This window comes from Atta colombica, unplaced genomic scaffold, assembly GCF_001594045.1.
Source record: "Atta colombica isolate Treedump-2 unplaced genomic scaffold, Acol1.0 scaffold155, whole genome shotgun sequence".
NCBI classification, from domain to species: domain Eukaryota; kingdom Metazoa; phylum Arthropoda; class Insecta; order Hymenoptera; family Formicidae; genus Atta; species Atta colombica.
The window spans coordinates 514,614-533,978 of record NW_017259245.1 but is presented as its reverse complement, the minus strand read 5'-3'; the positions used below and the strand labels follow the sequence as shown (position 1 = coordinate 533,978).

Sequence of the window (19,365 nt, the reverse complement as noted above, 5' to 3'; positions counted from 1 at the left end):
GTTTGAACTTTTTCTTTTCGCCGCCAATTCCGTGAGGCTTCGCTATCGATCTCTTGCAAAATATACTAATTAATTGGTGTGGAAAGGATTATTCGATCTCAGGGTCGATTAACATTTTGTGTTTGATGAGCATTTAGTTTCATATATTTAAGTACATTTATATATTTACAATATTATAATCATAACTATTATTTCTTTGTTATTTATTCTTACAATAATATAATAATATTTCATATATATTTCTAATATAAATTTTATATATGTTAATATATAATTCAAACGAATGATAATCTTAATTCCCTGATATAAAAAATATAATTATAATAAGTTTGATTTGTGAGAATTAGCGCTGTACTATGTGCGCGATAAATTTCAATATTATTAAATTATATTTTTCATATTTAATTACTAATTGTATACATATTTCGGCTAACTCTTCAGTACATACAGATGAATCCAAATTAAGTAAACGATGTAATTAAGTAAGCGATGAGATGCATAAGACGTATAAGGCTATCGTATCCGCATGTTTCCATGTGAGGTGGTCAATCATTATTTCTTAGAATGAAAACGTAGCCTTATACGTCTTATACATCTCTTATCTAATTACATAGATTCATCTAAAGATAGCTAAAAAGCCGAAACATGTATACAAATTAGTAATTAAATATGAAAGATACAATTTAATAAATTGAAATTGATCGCGCACATAGTAGAACGCTAATTTCCATAATAACCAAACTTATTATAATTATATTGTTAATAAAATGTAATTAAAACGATATATTTGCCATCCTGATAATTTAGTTTTTTCTTATCGCTTGTTTACGTATTTTGTGTATAAAAAGATGAGAGCTTACTGCTCCTAAACATATAAAAATGTTCTTTCCGTCATATGGAATACATAATTGCTTCATCGTGCGTATTATTAACAAGCACGCTTTTCACGTATGTTTCCCGAATCTGGTTTTCAGAGAAGAATTAAATTAGCATAAGAGCCCTTGGATACGGTAGAGGATGGATAATTCAATGATACCGCAGTGTTACATTTCAAACATTCGTTTTAATTATGATACGAAGCGTACGGTAAGAATTTATGTTTTTCGTAATTACATGCGTAGCGGTCTTTTACACTGCGTTTCTCGCGCAACAAATCATATCATCTGCCGCTGGTCTCTTCTTCGTATGAATTTTACGTAACTCGGAAATCGCGGACACAGAATACGCGTCATTCCCGCTTCCCTCAACAGCTCCCGTTTTTGTGAATTCTGACGTTTCAGAATACATGGTCTTCTTTTATAAAGAGGAATGAGGCAGACACGGGGAACGGATCTTTATCCACAGAAGAACTATTATTACATACATTTTTATAAATTTTATACTTTTCATTTGATTTATTTTAAAATATCTAACGCACTCTTTTCGCTTGCATGTTGCGGTACCGCTCTCCAAATCATAAAAGGAATAGGGAAAAAATGTAATTTGCCGTTTTTCGCATTGAATTGTTATTTTTATTAGCGATGCTGACACGCTTGTTACAAAAATACTATACACATCCTGTCGCATCTTGCTCTATAAATGAGCGACCAGACAGTTTTTTGACCTCTCTCATTATTTCGTCTAAAATTAATTCTAACTCGAAAGAATATCTTGTGTATGATTCTGTATCACCAAACAACGTGTTTACTTCGGACTGTCTGCGTCAATTAATGACGGGGACTCGGGCGTATGAATGGCGTAGGCGATATTGAAAGGACGGAGGTCTCGCTACGAAGACTTCCGTGCAATCTTCCAATCGTTGTTGCGGCCGGCATTTACACGGATGTAGACACATGCGCGCGTACGGGATATCTCGCGAAAGGAACGCGGACGAAAATTGATTCGATCATCATCGTCGAGGCGGACGAACGCGCGATAGGTCGCTCTATAAATAGTGGCACCGATGATGGAAGGCTTTAAATGAGATGATATGGCCTCTGATCGACCCAATCAATGCCTCCACTAAATCATCGTCTAAACTGACGGCCGCAACACCACCGGCTAATATACACACGCTATGGAACGCTGGTGGGCGACCGGAAGAAACCACTCATCCAGCGATTGCCGATGCATAGCGTCTTTATGAGGATACGTTACCATGAGTGCTCGTCTATGCGAACCCGTTGTCGCGTATTGTTAGATGAACTCTTTGTTTTTCGATTTTGCGAGAATAACTTTGACAGCAAAACAAACTATACAGTGTGTGTTTTTTTTTTTAGATGTAGTATATTGCTATCATTATTGACTTGTAAAAGTTACTTAATATAACAGTAAACATTTTTTAATAATTATAAGAAAGATCATTTATCGACTTATTATTTAGTAATTTGAATATTAAAATCTTATTGTTTAACAAGATATATACAAATGTGATTAAAAATGTTCATTTTATAAAACAAAATCAAAACAAAATTCTAATCTCTTTCTTCTTTTATAATTCTTTTGATTTATTCAAATGTAATTAATACATTAATTAATAACACAAATATAATTAAATTAAAACAAAATAAAATTTATAATTGATATTACTTAGCTTTTTATAATCATTTTTATATGATTCAATTAATAATTAATCAAGTTTTCGAAAAAAAATAGAGATATATGCATACACTTTGTCGTGTAGTAGTTTGTTAAATCCAGGAAGTGCATCATTTTAAAAGGTTTTGGTTATAACTCCATGCGGGATGTAGTCTGTTGATATGAAACGAAAAGTGCGTCGCACGCGTGACTGCATCGTTACGCACAGCGTCCGTTGTGACATATTCCGATTGAACAAAAAAAAAAAGAAAAAAAGAGATGATAATTAGTGCCGTGGTTCACCTGTCGACATTGATGTGTGGCTACGAAACATTCATTCAAATGTTCGAATGTTCACATATACGAGAAATTGAAGAGAAGAGAAATACGAAAATTCTGTTTGCCGTACATCTGCGTCATGATGACACATCAAGTTAATTAAATTTGTTCTAGATAATTACTCGGAAAATAGAATCTTTAATCATATCCAGTAATCTCATTCGTATGCATATCTAGCGAATGTTAATGCGTTAGGTGTTTCATAACTTAGAAAATATATAAAAATATATAATATATAACACTTTGCGATGATATAAATTTTACTTGACGATCGATTTATTGCGTACAATGTAAATTATTATTATTACATACTTAATTAAATTATATATTTATACATAAATAATTATTGCTTGCTTTTATATAAAAATTGCTTGCGTTTTATTATATAAGAGTTTATGCATGATTTATTTAAAGAATCGAATGATTGATTGCAGAAAAAATGTAAAAAATAATAAGAATTATAAAAAGATATGTGAAAAGATAAATTCTTTATAACATAACATAAATACATAACATAAAAAGAAAGAGAGACACGTGAGATCAGAATTATTGATTCGAGAATATTGACTACAATTTGACGTGTGTGTGTGTGTGTGTGTGTGTGTGTGTGTGTGTGTTGTGTGTGTGTGTGTGTGTGTGTGTGTGTGTGTGTGTGTGTGTGTGTGTGTGTGTGTGTGTGTGTACATATGCGCATAAAGTTTACGCAAACGTATAAACGTCATACCAATTACTTAGCGTGACAATCTCACAATTGATCGGTGATCGTAAGACAGCCAGGCGAATCTTAACACACTATTGGTCATTCGCGTCTTAATGGACGGTGCTGGGCAATCGGGTATCGACTTTTCCATTAGCCACAAAAGTTGTGGTCACCGTAACGACGAAATTGGCTATACCGAAAGGACATCGCGCCAGTGATGTCGTTGGTACCGGAGGAAATGCTCGGATAGTGAAGGGTGACAAAGGGGGTGGCACGTGGAGATGGGTGGCGTGGTGGATGAAGGTTGGAAGGGATGACATTAATTCTCATAACATTTTACGAGGCGGTATCTGACCTGTGTCAAGTCCTTCCGACGCCTAGGAGTACGGTTTAGGAGTCATAACTCCCAATCACCCTAAGACATGCAGTCGCGAGCAATTCAGCTGGTATCAGGGTGGTAGTTGTTCTCTCTCGAATAGCGCAAGTTTACCGAAGGTACGTTGCTGTCCATCTCTTTCACTTCTTTTCTCACTTCGCTCGGTGGCTATTTTGGCATATCACTGTCTTATTAAATCTCGTAGACTTTCGGTAATGAATTGTCCTAAATTCTCTGTTATTTCGTTGGAATTTCAATATTGCATGCTTCAAGGCTGTCTATGGATTAAATACGGAAAAAATAAATGATAAATAATATATTACACTAGCTTCAAATTTCCTGTATTACAGTTGATTTATTTCTGAGAGAACGTCAAACAATGTTATGTTTTTGGTATTAACAAAAAAATCTCATCAATTCTAATACAAATTGTAGTTATTTAAATTATATAATTTAATTAATATAACTTTTGTTTCGAAAAATGTTTCGAAAAACTAAATATGTAATGATAGTCACGATAAATTTTTTAACATTAATTATAGTGCACAACTTTCAACTCGATGAAAATCGATAAAATATAGCGCACCAACGCCTCCAACCAACGCGCTGTAAACACGACAGAAAAGACGGAGAGAGCCGCAGAGTTTGGTAGTTGTGCCTCGTTAAGAGAAACGAAGAACGTAGGGGATGCAGTAAGGGAGGCCTGGAGGTGTACGTTGTCGTTAAACCATACCAGGAATATCGCCGTTCAATTTCGCTCCCCGCGCTTTAAAAAGAAAAAGGTAGAAAAGCGTTCCCGCTCGTCGTATCGGCCGACCGGAGTTCTTTTTGATCTCACTAAAGAATTCATTAAGTTTTGCGGGCGCGGTTAGGTATTAATGCGCGGGGGTGGGAAATGCGCGCGGCGCGTTTTATGCTCGCCCAAGCGCGAGTCAGGCCGGAGAAGAGGCAGGTGGAGGCGGTGGATCTCTTTTCTCTGCCTCCCTTTGTCTGCCCTTCCATTGCTGCTGGCATCGTTTTCTTGTACCTTTGCGCGATGCCTGACTATCGATAGCTCTTTAATATTCGCGCGTGGAAAACTTGCCATTTCCTCAGCGTTTTTCTATGATAAAAGAAGAACTTATAAAAAGAAAAAGAATAAGGTGCACCTCAGTCACTCGTTAAATCTAGTGGTTATAATATGTTTTACAAAGCATGCATATATTTTTGCGTAAATACGATTTCTGTATGAGTTATATATCTGTAGATATAGAAGCTTTTAAACATTAATTTTGAAACTGATAATGCAAACTTCTAAAAACGTATATTGTGTTTCTATAAAACATAATGTAGGTACTGAACTTTTTCTTCATTTAATACGCTGATAGAGGGGGATATGAGGATGAAGGTGACTTGGAAAATACTAGCTGGACGATAGAGATCGGTTAGAAGGCGAGCAAGACTGAGGTCACCCCGCGTTGGTGGAGTGCATTTGGCCATCAAATAACATCGGCAGTGCCTATAACCGGCTTACGTCCCGACATAAAGTCGGCTTGGCCTTCTCTTCCTTCCACGGTCTATCCTGGCCGCGCTGCCATCTCGAACCACTAACTCGTGATCAAGTCGCCTAACCATCGTCGAACTACCGCCGTATCAGGAGTTGCTACTCTTGGGAAGCTTAAGCCCGCGATATCAGTTGATTGGGTCTAGCAAGTATCGCCGGAAAGAAAATTCCTTCGGCCTCCAAGAAGCTTCTGATTTTATAAATTTTCTTTTTTCATAAAAAGAGAGAAAGAGATATAAGAAGAAAAAATGATAATTTATCTATATATCTAAATAATATATCTTAATATTTCTAATAATTCTTAAAATTGAGTATGTTATTCTCAAATATAATTTTAAAATAATTGAATACTCTAAATACGTAATAATTTAATTGGAGTGAAATACGTATTACTTATGTAATTTGTACATTTTTAAATATGTTCTTATTTTCTGAAAATATCTAAATAGAAAGATTGTATTGAAGATGAATATTATGATACCCTACTATTTTTAATGTAAAACATTAAAAAGACAAAAAGTGTTTCGATAATACGGATATGACTGCTATTACAATGAGAATATCCTCGTTTAATATGCCAATTCGAGACACCCGCTACCAACACTATTCTTCAGCATTTTCAGTTTCCCTGATATTTCCAATTAAACTTTCTACGCTGTGTATCGAGCGATACTCTTTCCTGGATTAATGAAAATACGCTACGTTTGCGGCGGCCTTGCTGATACCCGGAGGTTGTCCTAACATTCAAGAGGAGGATCAATAACTTGCCAATATCGACATTACTGGCGCACTAAGCGCAATATAAACGTTTATGACCCAATGTGTGTCTGTTCAATCCCCCTGGCCAAGGTTCAACCCCCTTCGATCCACCGCTTTTCTACCAGTAGCTCTCAAATATGTGCCATCTGTGCTTTGTCTTTAAACATTATTTCACAAATAGATCTACTTGAATTTAAATCTTCTATCATAAGAATAAATATCATGACGAAAAACAAGAAAATATAGATATGCGAACAAATTATATTTAAAATTATGAAAACGTTTATATTACACATACAAAAAGCTTGATTCGCTTCAAGAGATACGCTTAAATATGATAAGCTTAAATTAACTATAAGATTAAATGTGATTTTATCTACTTGCGATTTCTTCATGAGATTACTTTAGCGAAAGAAAATGAGAACTACTGGTCCAGAGGTATCTAGAAGACATGAAATGGAAGAAGGGTGGGTATTGGTAGCCAACACGAATTTCGTCCTTTTCACTCGAACGTTGTCATAGTCGGTCGTTGTCAATGTGCGTCACAGGACATATCCACGTCGGTTACTTATTGTTCTTTCACGATGTGCGAGCGATATCATCTGTGTGGGTGCGTGTTCTGGGCACTTAATGTTTCTCTATCTATAGCGGTCAGGTCGAGACAGCCAGGGATATTGTTATATATGACATTGTGGAGGACCCCGGGCAAGAAAAGGCAAGGAGTGGAGCTACGAGAGATATCGCCAGCTACCAATTACCACCGACCAAGAGTTATTGAAAAGATCTCCCCACGGGAGAAACCTCGTAGAATCGCGGCTTGGTCAGGCTAATGAACACTGATTACAATTTGGCGGATGCCCGTCGATTTGTGGACAGATTGTGGGCCGCAGGTTGACTAAGGCCATTTCGCACTACTGGCGACGATTTTTCTCCACTCTCGATTCGCGCGACACTTAATATATATTAAGGAAAAATACGACCGAGAAACATCAATTCTGTTTTCTCAAGCGCTATGCACGTTTTTCCGAAAATCTAGAAATATATACAGACGAAACTCATAGTTGCGTTTATAAACTAGCGTCAATGCATAATAAATTAGAATGTAAAAAAACTAAAATATAAATAATCGAAAGAAAACTATATTCTTAAAGGTATTAGTGTCTTATAACATTTTTGTACAAATTTTTACAATGTCCAGTTCAAGCAATTTATTTAAAAAACTTGAGACTTTTAATTTTATAAAATTGTAGTGAATTTATTGTTCAATAATTATTTGTTCCCTTTTAATCGCGATGAAAAGGCGATAAGTAATAGGAGAAGAATTTACTTTCCCACCTCTTTAACATGCGACATTCGCCGCCTTCTCCTCTTCCAACTACATCCAGTGAACGACATAATTCGCTAACACCTCTAACTCCTGATATAACAGAGTATTAGTTTTGATGCTGTCACCCCTCTTTCCCGTTCTTCCACGTTTCGCGTAAAATCGTTCGACGGATATGCTTGTAGCGCGTATAGAGTCCCTCTTTACCAATTTTCCTCCCTGAAGCTTCATCGTCTTTGATCAGCTCCAGCGACGCCCCTATAAGCCTTCGTGCAGCTGCCTGCGTCTAACTCGACGTTCCATGCATTGAAATTCGTTGTTATACAAACACCGTCAAAAGTTAGAACCAACTGCCGGTACCACAAGATTAATTAAACAATTATTTATAAGCAATTGTACGAAGAAGTACGTTTAATGAGTTACGTTCCCTTAGCAAACACTATGTAAAGTAGAAAATTTATTGAAGAAGAATTTAAATTTGTTTTCATACATTTTAAGATTAATTTACATGAAATATTTTAATTATGAAATTATATGTCAGAAAATAAATCTATTTATAATAATTAATCTATATAGTGGATAATAGATGCAAGAAGCATTCTTAATTAACATAAGGATTAGCTTGGAAATTTCACGATTGGTGAAAGCTTACGCCAATGAAGCGGGCATTAATTATTCCCTTTAGATTACGCCCGACACGATCCGTAAGATCTCTCATACCCGTCCCATTGCGTCGCCATCAATTTCGTCCCTTTCTCCATGCAATAACTGCGCTCCTCTGTCTTTCTCACTCTCTTGCTTCTCCAGGAAGCGTCAGAAAATCTGCCTCGTCTCATCGATGGTAATGCCTCCTTTTACGATCATCATATTTATAAATGTAACCTTTCCCCCCCGTCCTATCTCCATGGCCGATGAAAGGATCTCGTTAATTGGGAATACTGATGCCGGTACGGAGGCGAACTATACCGAATCGATCTCACCCCTCTGTCGTATACTACCGCACCCCGCGTACTCATCTATCCGCCCACCCATGAGATCACGACGGCGGATAAGACCCGTGGGATGCCGTCAAAGGGAGCTTATATTTATGAGACTTTCGGCAAACAAATGGATAAATCTAATATCTTCGAAGCGAAACGGCCAAAGTCGCTTGAGAATCTGAAGACGTGAATTTAACCATCTTTTCTTGTATGAAGCTTATGATGGATTTTTTGGCTTAGTCGCAAGAAAATGAAGCATTACTATGGATTTTGACAGGATTTATTAAAATATGATAAAATTAGATGCATTACGAAGATTATAGTATAAAATGATTTTAATAATTCCATTTTTAATGTATTCCATTTTGAATGTAATTAAAACAAAGAAATTAATTAAATAGATAAAATTAGATATACACAGTGTTGAATTAATTAAAAAATAAGAAATTAATTATAAAATAAAAAACAATTAAAAGAATCACTACAAAAATATTTTATAATATAATTATCATGGTCTTTTTTTTCTCTCATTATATATTAAATATATTTTAAGTGCAACTTCCATTAAGAATAACATGTTTTAAGTATTTAATACTTATCGATTATTATTTGAAATAAACATCTAAAAGTGTTCATACAACTGCACTCTGCATTCACATAAGTTTCGATCGAAATCGATCGAAGCATGATCGCGTTAGTTCATACGGACAGATGTTTGACGATCGCAATAATTCAGCCGTGGCTTCGAGCGGAAATGACGCGCGCTTACAACGATGGTCACCGATGATCTCACAGAGATGATACGCAATGATAGGGATCGCTTCTCGTGCTATGAAATTGTTTAAAAACGAATACGGGGCCCTCGCATGGCCGGGCATCGTCGCCTTAATGACGCCAACTGTCACTAAAGGCCCCTTCGATCATATGCTCGGTGATGTGTCTTAATTGGTCCGCAAGTCGACCGTTATTATTAACTCTGAAAGTGATGCGGTAATGCGAATATTATCCGTTCGGCAAGAGCAACTTTGACGGCAGGTAACGCAAAAGTATGTGCAATTTTACATTTGCGATATAATTAGTTATCCGGGAATCACACTCGTCGCATCGAGAATGCATGTGATCCGCGCGTGATCCGCGTAATAACGTATGTAAGTACTGTGCCGATATTTATGAGAATTTTACCTGTTTCTTTGATCACGATCATCACGAAGATACATAGACAATCGTTAACATTTTACGGTAACGTTGTGCGTCTGCCCTGCAATTACCAGGCCATAACTCACTCGGTACATCGCTGCATCTAATTACCAGACTGACTACAATCGGCGATTCATTTTAATAATGCGGTATCGCGTTTATTTTAAACTTTCTTTTCTCGATCAATGTGCGCACGCTATTTAAAGTGTATCTATCCTAAATTTATTATTTTTACATATGCAATGACCATTGAATCCTGATGAATTGCATGCGTTGCATGCACGAGTCATTGAGGCCGGGGGGTGGGTACTATGTCGTGCGTAAAGAAAAATAAATAATCGCATAATCTTTAATCTCTAATACTATCAGACTTATTTCATTCCAATAATAATTACAACAATGTATTCCCATTGCGTGATTCCTCTTGACGTGAAAAGCGCAGCCGACACAGCGTTACATCAAGTCGCGGATACATGACTTCGCGTTAAAAGAGATGCACGGAGACGTATCTTAACCCGGGATCAGTCTGGGCCGGTTAGCCGTCTAGTGGCATTTATAACTCGTGATTATTATTTGAGTTGATTTGAAACACGCGCGATGTAGCCTTTCCTCTCTTCGGCTTGCATGCGACCATCGTCGTGGTCGTCATCATCATCATCATCATCATCATCATCATCATCATTCTTCCTTACGCGCTGTCGCGCGAGTCCGGCAGCTGCTATGAAACACGCATCGACGTATACGTCCTCAGAGCACACACATGTACGCGTATAATAAAACTTATCGATATAGATCGATCAATTCGGGGATCATCAATTGTATTGCTGTTTCGAATGACTCGAACGAATATTGGCATCTCCATTATTAATTATATGTATTCGGAGTAATTAAGGCTTCCATATTACTGTTTCAAACTGTCAGAAATGAATAAATGGCAAAATGTCAGAAATGAATAAAGCATAGCACAAAAATTCTTGCAAATTATATTTCAATGGAAATATTTTTCAAATAAAATAACTTTAATTTGCAATGTAAATAGATTGTAAATATATCGAAAACTATCTTTTTTTCGGAGAAATTAAATATATATTTCTATATACTATTAATTTTATGTGCGTCACAGTGAAATATAGCTTATTTTGTTTTTGGTTAATTTATTTCTAGATATATTGTTATTTATTAATTAATGAAATAAAAAGTTTTTCGATATATTTTAGTCGATTCTTGACTGATTTTTTTCATTGAAATATGTTTTCATATCAATTTATAAGAACTTTTATTTTCTATTTTTTTAAATTTTGATATCATAATCTGAAATATTAGTGATGAGTGAAAAGAATCCTTAAATAATAATAATAATAATAGCAACAAGAAAGTATGCGATCGAGTATTGCGCGGTTAATTGACAATTGTATTAAAGTTACAATATTTTACATAGAAAAGTTCGTTTCATAGTTACATTGTCTTATAGATAAAGCCAGAGTTTCTGGATTTTTTTTTTTTTTTTACGGAATTAAGTCTGACTTAAGGAGAAAGAAAAGTAATCTTTTTAATGATATTACGGTGGTTGTTTGTGTCCTACTAAAAAAATTGCTAAAGATTCATATAGTCAAGAATAGCGTATTCATATAGTAGATATTATATTTCTTCTTTTATTTATTTTCTCTCGGAATGACATTAGAAATAGAAAATATTACATGATTATGAAAAAATTATTGAACAGAACAAAATATAAATCGATTTGCAGAAGCTTCAAGGCACAATTCCTATCACTCATATAACACATTTCCTATGACTCATATTTGTATCGAGATTCTCTCTGTCGAATCATACCGGTACCGAATACCGAGTACCGTTTTCGTTCTTCAACGCTATCAAAAGCGCCATAAAAGAAGCGGCCAGTAATGGTCGGTGAGACCACCGACGGCAGGGGGGAAGGGCATTGGATGAAATTTGTCAGTATTAAATAAATAACCCATAAAGGCGGAACATCAATCCACCGTGGAGGCATTAACGCCCGATATAGAGGGGGGCGAGGCACAACGGCTGTTATTTTTCATACACCAGCTACATCTTATATACGAGCGCGCCTATATATCGAAGCTTACGCGTTCTTCTTCTCGCCGTAAAGGAGAGGACCTCCCCTTTCTTCTTGTTTCTTCCCGCTCTTCTCTTTCTTCTTCTTCGAGGTTTTTACGACCGGCACGTTGGACCGTATCGCGAGTTACGCCGTAGATCAAAAGTGATGTGTCTATTATGACGTAAATACTTAAGATCCCTCGAGTCTCCGTTATGGTCTTCTAGACGAAGTTTCGTTTCGATACGCGATGTCACAATTCGGATTCCTTATAAGTTTGCTGAAAAAATTCTGTATTACCGCGTCATCAAATGCAAAATTAAAGTAGGATACGAGTGAACAAAGATTTGTATGTGAGGCTTAAAACGCTCGTCACGCTAAAAAATTTGATTCTTGCAGCAATATTTCTGCAAAGTTTGCAATATTGTTGCAATGTTAATACAATATTGCTGAACCGATCTGTATTGTGTGGGAATTGCTCGATAAATTAATTCTGATTAAAGAAATAACACAAAGCAAATATAGCGAATTAATATATGATCACAACACTATTCATAGAAGCATGTCAGTTATTGTTCAACACGTTCATTTAATATCAATATCGAAGAATATATTAATACGCAACATTGTACATATTAACGGAGAAACGAAAGGACCACCGAAGACGCAGCGGCAAGCTTTAATCCAGTACAAGAGAGAGATACGGTTGAAGACGCGCGCGTGCGATGAAGCGATATACATCCAAGGGAGCGGCTAAGACGAAAAGAGCGAAATCTTAGCAGAAGGACTGCACTAACGGCGGAAGGGCCGCCAAGGCGGAGGGAGGCGGCTGGAGGCGGCTGCCGTACTGTCGATACAAGGGGTCGATTGTAGCTTGAAAGGCACCGCCGATTCAACGACTCGCGGACCGCATTCGGCGGTCAGGCCGGTGCATAACGGTACAGTGGCAGACTTGTGCCCACGATGCCGATTCCGATGCCGAGATTACGGCGGATTTCGCGCATCGCGCGTCCCATCCTGGGACACGCCATACGCGCCGTGGCCGCTATTAGCTTCGGCTTTGATTGGCTGCGTTTAATGAGCCGAGCGACACGCGTATATAAATTGCTGCTTGCTCGTCTTTGAAGATATTTCGAGGCGGTTGCAGGAGGATTCCTCTTCTTCCTCCTACTCCTCTTCTTCTTTCTTTTCCTTCTTCTCGCGATGTTTCGACGTTCCTTTCTCGTTTGTGCGTTTTGCAGTCTGTATCGCGGATGTCATCGCCAAATTTCTGCAAGTTCGTCTCTATGCCCGCCTCGCGGACTACGCGTTGGCGTGTCTTGGCGACAGATGAATAGCTTCGAAAGAGGAAATGTGTCTCCTCGAATAAACTACGACATTCATATTAGCGACGAAGTTAGATACTTTGAACGGTACAACTGGCAAATTATTACGGAACGGGATTTTATATTGACATAATATTTATTACATTCTCATTTTATTGTAATTATTAAAATGTTTATAATTAATGTTTGATTTCCACGTGTTTCCAGCAACTAAGCGTTCTTTTGTCATGTCCTTGTCATTTGTCGCGCATCGATGCAACCATAGAAACTAATAACGTTTTTCACTGGCAGAACTAGTGCACACTCAGTACATATTAAAGCTGTTGTATACTAACTTAATCAGAATGTAAAGGTGAGATATCTCAATTAATAAAATACTCAATGTATATTTTATCGAATATCACAATAAAATGTACTGAGGATTTCGCGGTTTAATTCGTTTCTATATCTTTATTAAACGTTCATCTTTATGTCGATTTGTATACAACGACTTTAAAATGCATTGAGTGCGCACGAGTGAAAAACGCTATAAGATGATAGTGAAATGTTTTATAGTACCTATTATCGTTTGTATCTATCCATATGTATTTTTAGTATTTTTTATTTCTGTTTTACTTACGTGAATATAACCACGTGAACATAACCATAATGATTGCATATAACCACGTCTTCTTACATCATGAATATAACTCTTAATTGCTAAATTTGAACATAGTTCAAGAATGAAAAGATGTCGAAGATCATAATATCAACATTCGCGAGAGTTATATCGTAAAACTGAAGACGTTTCTATGAAAATTATCCGATGTAAATCTCTTCAAAGTAAGCAAATTTCTATCTTATTCACAAATTAATTCATATTGTTATTATACATCTGAAATAATTACGTTTAATTTTCCAGAAATATGGACGTAAAATAACCTGTCTAATAATTAGTCAAATATTGATTATTCAAATATTTTGTAATTTTCAATCATTTTACTGCTCATTTTGACTCAGTATGACTTCAACCAGAAAAAATTCCTCTGATACATTCGCAAAGAGTTGCACATAGGAAGTCAAAACGAACTATTTCTTTTCGTTGCAATGCAATAAGAAGTCTATTAATATGCAATCAAGACGAGCTTCGAAAATATCCGCTTCGAGTGCGGAGATGTATCTTAGGATAAGACCAGCATCGGTACTTCAAAAGAATTACATCGTACTCGACACGAGAACTCTTTTAACAACATTTCAGCCGTTTGAGGATAAATTCACTCGAAATTCGAGATGTGCGAAATCGAGCGAGGCCGAAGGCAGACGGCATGTCTTTACGAAGATTTTTGGATCAGAAACTTCGCAAGTGGAAATGTTCGAGGGATCCATAAAACATCGAGTCGTGGAGTTTCTCAGTGGTAAAAGTTCAACCATCATGACTTACGGCATGAGGGATTCCGGGAAGACTTACACGCTGTTCGGCACGTCCTCATCGCCCGGTATAATAACGCGTAGTATCGAGCTTGTATTTTCGACGATAAACTGCACTATAACGCCATGGTACAAACCGACGTTTCAAGATACTGTGCTCTGCTTGAATGAGATCGCGCGAGTTTCGGAGATGCAACGAAAAACGCGAGTATTAAATGGACGAACAATGAATATAAATCAGATATCTGCGGATGCCAAAAAATTTTTGGAGAGCTCACAGCCAGGTAATCCTGGCTGTAAATCCAAAGAGTGTGATAGCGAGTCAATGTACGCCGTCTGGCTGTCCTTCGCGGAGATTTACAATGGAAATGTTTACGATCTGTTGGACGACGCGGAAACACGTTCTCCGTTGAAATTGTATATAAACACTGAAGGGCAAGCTGTTTGCGGTTTGCAAAAAGTGTATGCCTTAACTGCGCTGGAAGCCTGTCAGATTCTCGTGGCAGGCCAATCGAGAATGAGCGTTGTCACGACAGGATCGGAGAAGTCTCGATCACATACTATTTTCATGATGAAATTACTGAAGTATCAGAAGGATTATGCAGCGGAAGAAGTGATACTCAGTACTTTGACTTTTTGCGACTTGGCTGGTTCTACACAGTTCAAAAAATCGCATATGCGCGAAGGAAGTAGCATCAACAACAGCCTGCTAGTGCTTAGTAGATGCCTCCAGGCTGTGAGTCAGAATCGAATGGCACCATTCCGCCAGTCAAATTTAACGAGAATATGTCAACGAGCCCTATCAGGTGAGGAAAATCTGATTTTTATAGTGAATGTCATTTTTCAGTCAAATCTGTTTGATGAAATACAGAGCATTTTTAATTTCTGTGATATAGTTAGAAAGCTAACAAATTATCATAAGGAATATAAACAAATTTGCGAATTTGAAGAAACTATCCGTAATCTCGAAACATTTGATAAACTTGAAACTATGACATCATCATCTAATTATCAAAGCCCATGTGAGATTACAGAAACGATTGGCTCTACCGATTCGTTAGAATGTAGAAATATACGAGAGCAGAATAGAAGACTGAAGCAAGAATTGGAAACTGTTAAAAGTGATATGTTAAATTGCGAATACACAATTCGACAACAACTAGCCGATCATAATTTACGCATGATTAAAGAGTTGGAAGGGACCTACAAAAAGAATACTAAGAAGATCGAAACTGAGGGAGAGGATCTATTAAAATGGTCTATCAAACAGGTTGAAAGCTTTTACAAGGAACGCATCGATAATCTGATGCAGCATAAGAAGAGAAAGCGAGGAAACAGCGGGGATTACGTCGAGGATAGTCATACACTTTACGAAGAACTCAAAGCTGAGAATGCACAGGTCACTTCTAAGATGATGATTCTGAAAGAAGCGGTAAAGAAATTGAAGCAAGAGAATAAAACGATCCTCTGCGAAAAGAATAAATACAGCTTTGAATTAGCTTTGGTAACGGAAGAATTGAAAAAGTTTCGACAGCTCACGCGAGCCAGGATTCGTAAGTGGGGTGGCAACACTGAAAACATCGAGGATGATGCTGATTGTCTCATGAACAATCTGGAACGGTTAATGGATGAAAAAATAAAAAGAACCGAGGAGAAACTCGAAGAGATGAGCGAATATATTCGTGTAATAGAAAATAAAGACGCTGAAACTGCTTCTGGAGCGAAACAGAAATTATCAAAATCAGAATATCTTTTGAATGATACTTTGAACAAAGTGAAAGAATTAGAGGAGGAACTTTTGCAAGAAGCTTGCATCGTCAAACTGCAGCATCATACACAGTTGCAAGAAAGACAGCTTGTTGAAGTTCGACAGTTCTCGAATGATACAAAAAATGAAAGTATAAGCGATAAAAAATGTGACCAATCAACAAATATTTCATTTGAGGATTATATAGCAGATAGCTCTATTCAGGATAACATATCTGTAGTGAAAAATCCCTCACGAATGTGCATGAACTCAACCACAATTGAACAACATGAGTTTAACGACTGGATCACTATTCCTACATTGTTTGCGAATCATGTCAAATCAATGAAAAAGAAACTCTCAAACGTGTCAAGCGTTGATCACAAAAGTCTCTTCGAAAGTAGTGGCAGTATGGATTGCAGCGGTTCTAGATCGAGTGACAGAAGTAGCAAAGACTCGGGTGTAAGTAGCGAATTACGAAGATCTACCAGCGTAAGTGATCACACAAGTATCCGCGAAAATGAGGATAAGTGCACACAAACTTATATCATCGATGAGGACAGTCAGAATTTAGTGAAAGAAAACATTGAACAGCTCGAAAATAGTACAGATTTGAATAAATGGAATTATCAAGAGACGGTACATGTTGCTGAATTGTCTGAGGATCTGGAAACTATTCGGGATATGATTTATGCATTAAATGAAGAGACTTATACGAACGATTATCAAATGCTGCACAAAGAAGAAACATTGGAACGATTGATTGAAGAGAAGAATGAAATTGGAATCAAAGACGATGGTGTATCCAAGGTGACAGAAAATAAAATACAAGAATACAAACGTGAGATTTGTGAGCTAAGCCGCAAACTAATAGTAAAGGAAGAAAATGAAAATCGAATTTTCGAATGCTTAGAAAGATATATAAAGAAATCTAGAGCCTTTGAAAATAAATTGTCTTTATTGCGCAATCGGTTGAAGAAAGTGTTTAGTAGATGCGCAAATGAACATTTACCAAAGATCGAAAATTTGGAAGAAGAATTGTTACAAAAGACTCTACAGATAAGCGAGTTCGATAGAAGGATTGCTGAAATGCAACATGAGTTTGCGAAAGATTACGAATTGTTCCAGAAGATATATGATTTTGAGATTATTGTGAACAGATGTCAAAAAGACAAGAACGAGCTTTACACGCAGTTATATGAATGTTCTGAGACTCAATTGACTCTCGAGGATAAACTGAAGAAATTAACAATGAAGATAACAGAAAGAGAGAGCGAAATTATCCCGTTGAAAAGTGAAGTACGTAATATAGCAGATCTGAACGTTGTAAACAATGAGAAAGCGAGAAATCTGAGTGAGCAAATTATCGAAGCAGACGAAAGTATCGGTTTGGTTAAGGAAGATCTGCATTGTTGCAAAGATTTGCGTAAAAATGTGGAAAATACCATGAAAGCGGAAATTCATAATTTGAAATCTCGATTAAATCAAGAAAATAATATAATACTCTTGAACGAAATTTACAAGACTTATAGCGATAGCCAGGATGAAATAACTCGTTTAAAGATGCAACTGGAGCATAAAGAATTAGAAATAACTCTACTTAAAACTAATAAAAATGCTTCAATAAAAAAACATGAGATTTTGAAACATTTGCAAAATGAAATCGAAGAGAAGAATAAATATTTTGAAACTGCGAACAGTTCAAATAACTTGGAGAGCTCTTTAACTGAGAATCAAAAACAGTCAGAAGAAATCTTAAAAGACCATGAAACCAAAAATAATTCCGCAAGCAGTTCCAGTTTCGTGCCTAATCACGCTAGTTCGGAGACATTAATTGTTTCGTCAGCTTCAAGTGAAAAATCCACAACTTTTTTCGATGAGACTGATGGCTTTGATTACATTAGCATTAAATTGAATAACAAATCTTGTCAGGTCTGTTTGTATGTAATATAAAGTAGGTTTTAATTGTAGAGTCAACAATTAACGTATAATGTCTAATTGTTATAATAGAATTTTGAGGAGTTTTTTAATTAAATTAAAAATTGTTTGTTATTAGTATACACGTAAAGTTGAAAAATTTAATAATTACGAAAAAAGATCTCACATATAATAGCCTATATCTTTTACATTTTCAGACAGACAGCAGTGTAAAGTCAAACGTATATTCATCTGTATGCGAAACTGATAGTTCTGAAATGGAAGATAATTTTAACATGAGATTACCAAAGACAAAAAGAAAAGTCCAAATTGGATGAAAGTTAGAAAATTATCTGATAATACTACATTTTCGCGATTCTCTATACACACAGATATTAATAGTAATTCAGAAACTGAATGACAGTAAATATAATAATTAATGTTTGTTTAATTATACATAATGCTTGTATATAATTATTGATATTAAGAATTACTATGTGCATTTTTTAAATAACTTGACATTTATTTGTGTTTCGTGTATTTTGTTTTGCTGAATGTTTCACATTTTAAACATATGTCATACTTTAAATTGAATAGAGAAAAAATCTCGCGTATCTCAAATGTTATACATTTTAGTTCTACTATTGTACGTTTAATTTGTTGTCTCTATATTGTTTTATCGTTGAGCACATATAGCTCATAAATTAATAAACTTTTATGCAACCTTTACATATTTTTTCAATAATAGTCAACGAGAAAATTGCGCGAATTTATTGTGTATGAGAGATTAAGTATAAAATATATTTTAAAGTATAAAACAGTATTTTGAAGTTTAATCAATATTGTCGCTTTTATTATTTTAATCATAAACATCTAATTGTAAGAACATAGATATGACGCGAAAAGTGAGCTGTATTAATATATTGTTATGGTATTATCCATAAGAAGCAACAATGTGATTGGGAATATTATCGGTATATCAGATATTTCCTGAACAAGATCGCGTGTAATGGCGAAATGTGGTTCCGTCATTTGTTACAATAAACGAACCACCCACAAACAGAGACGGCAACTGCGTTGAGCTTACTCGTGCAAGAGCGGACCCTGCTCCGGATTTT

The 19,365-nt window shown here is 36.1% G+C and overlaps 1 protein-coding gene across 1 annotated transcript; it reads left to right on the top strand.

The window, feature by feature from the left end:
* Positions 1 to 14,329: 14,329 nt before the first annotated feature.
* On the top strand, positions 14,330 to 18,585 carry LOC108685553 (kinesin-like protein KIF20A). The gene is made up of 5 exons (XM_018190403.1): positions 14,330 to 16,481; positions 16,572 to 17,203; positions 17,309 to 17,885; positions 18,000 to 18,262; positions 18,466 to 18,585. Exons 1-5 carry the CDS (start codon positions 14,330 to 14,332, stop codon positions 18,583 to 18,585), a joined length of 3,744 nt encoding a protein of 1,247 aa, XP_018045892.1.
* Positions 18,586 to 19,365: the final 780 nt, after the last annotated feature.

Coding starts and splice junctions, on each gene's coding strand:
- LOC108685553 (XM_018190403.1), top strand. CDS start 14,330: ATGTATCTTAGGATAAGACCAGCATCGGTACTTCAAAAGAATTACATC. Junction 17,204..17,308: donor AGCTAAGCCGCAAACTAATA/GTAAAGGAAGAA, acceptor AATCGGTTGAAG/AAAGTGTTTAGTAGATGCGC. Junction 18,263..18,465: donor TGAATAACAAATCTTGTCAG/GTCTGTTTGTAT, acceptor TTACATTTTCAG/ACAGACAGCAGTGTAAAGTC.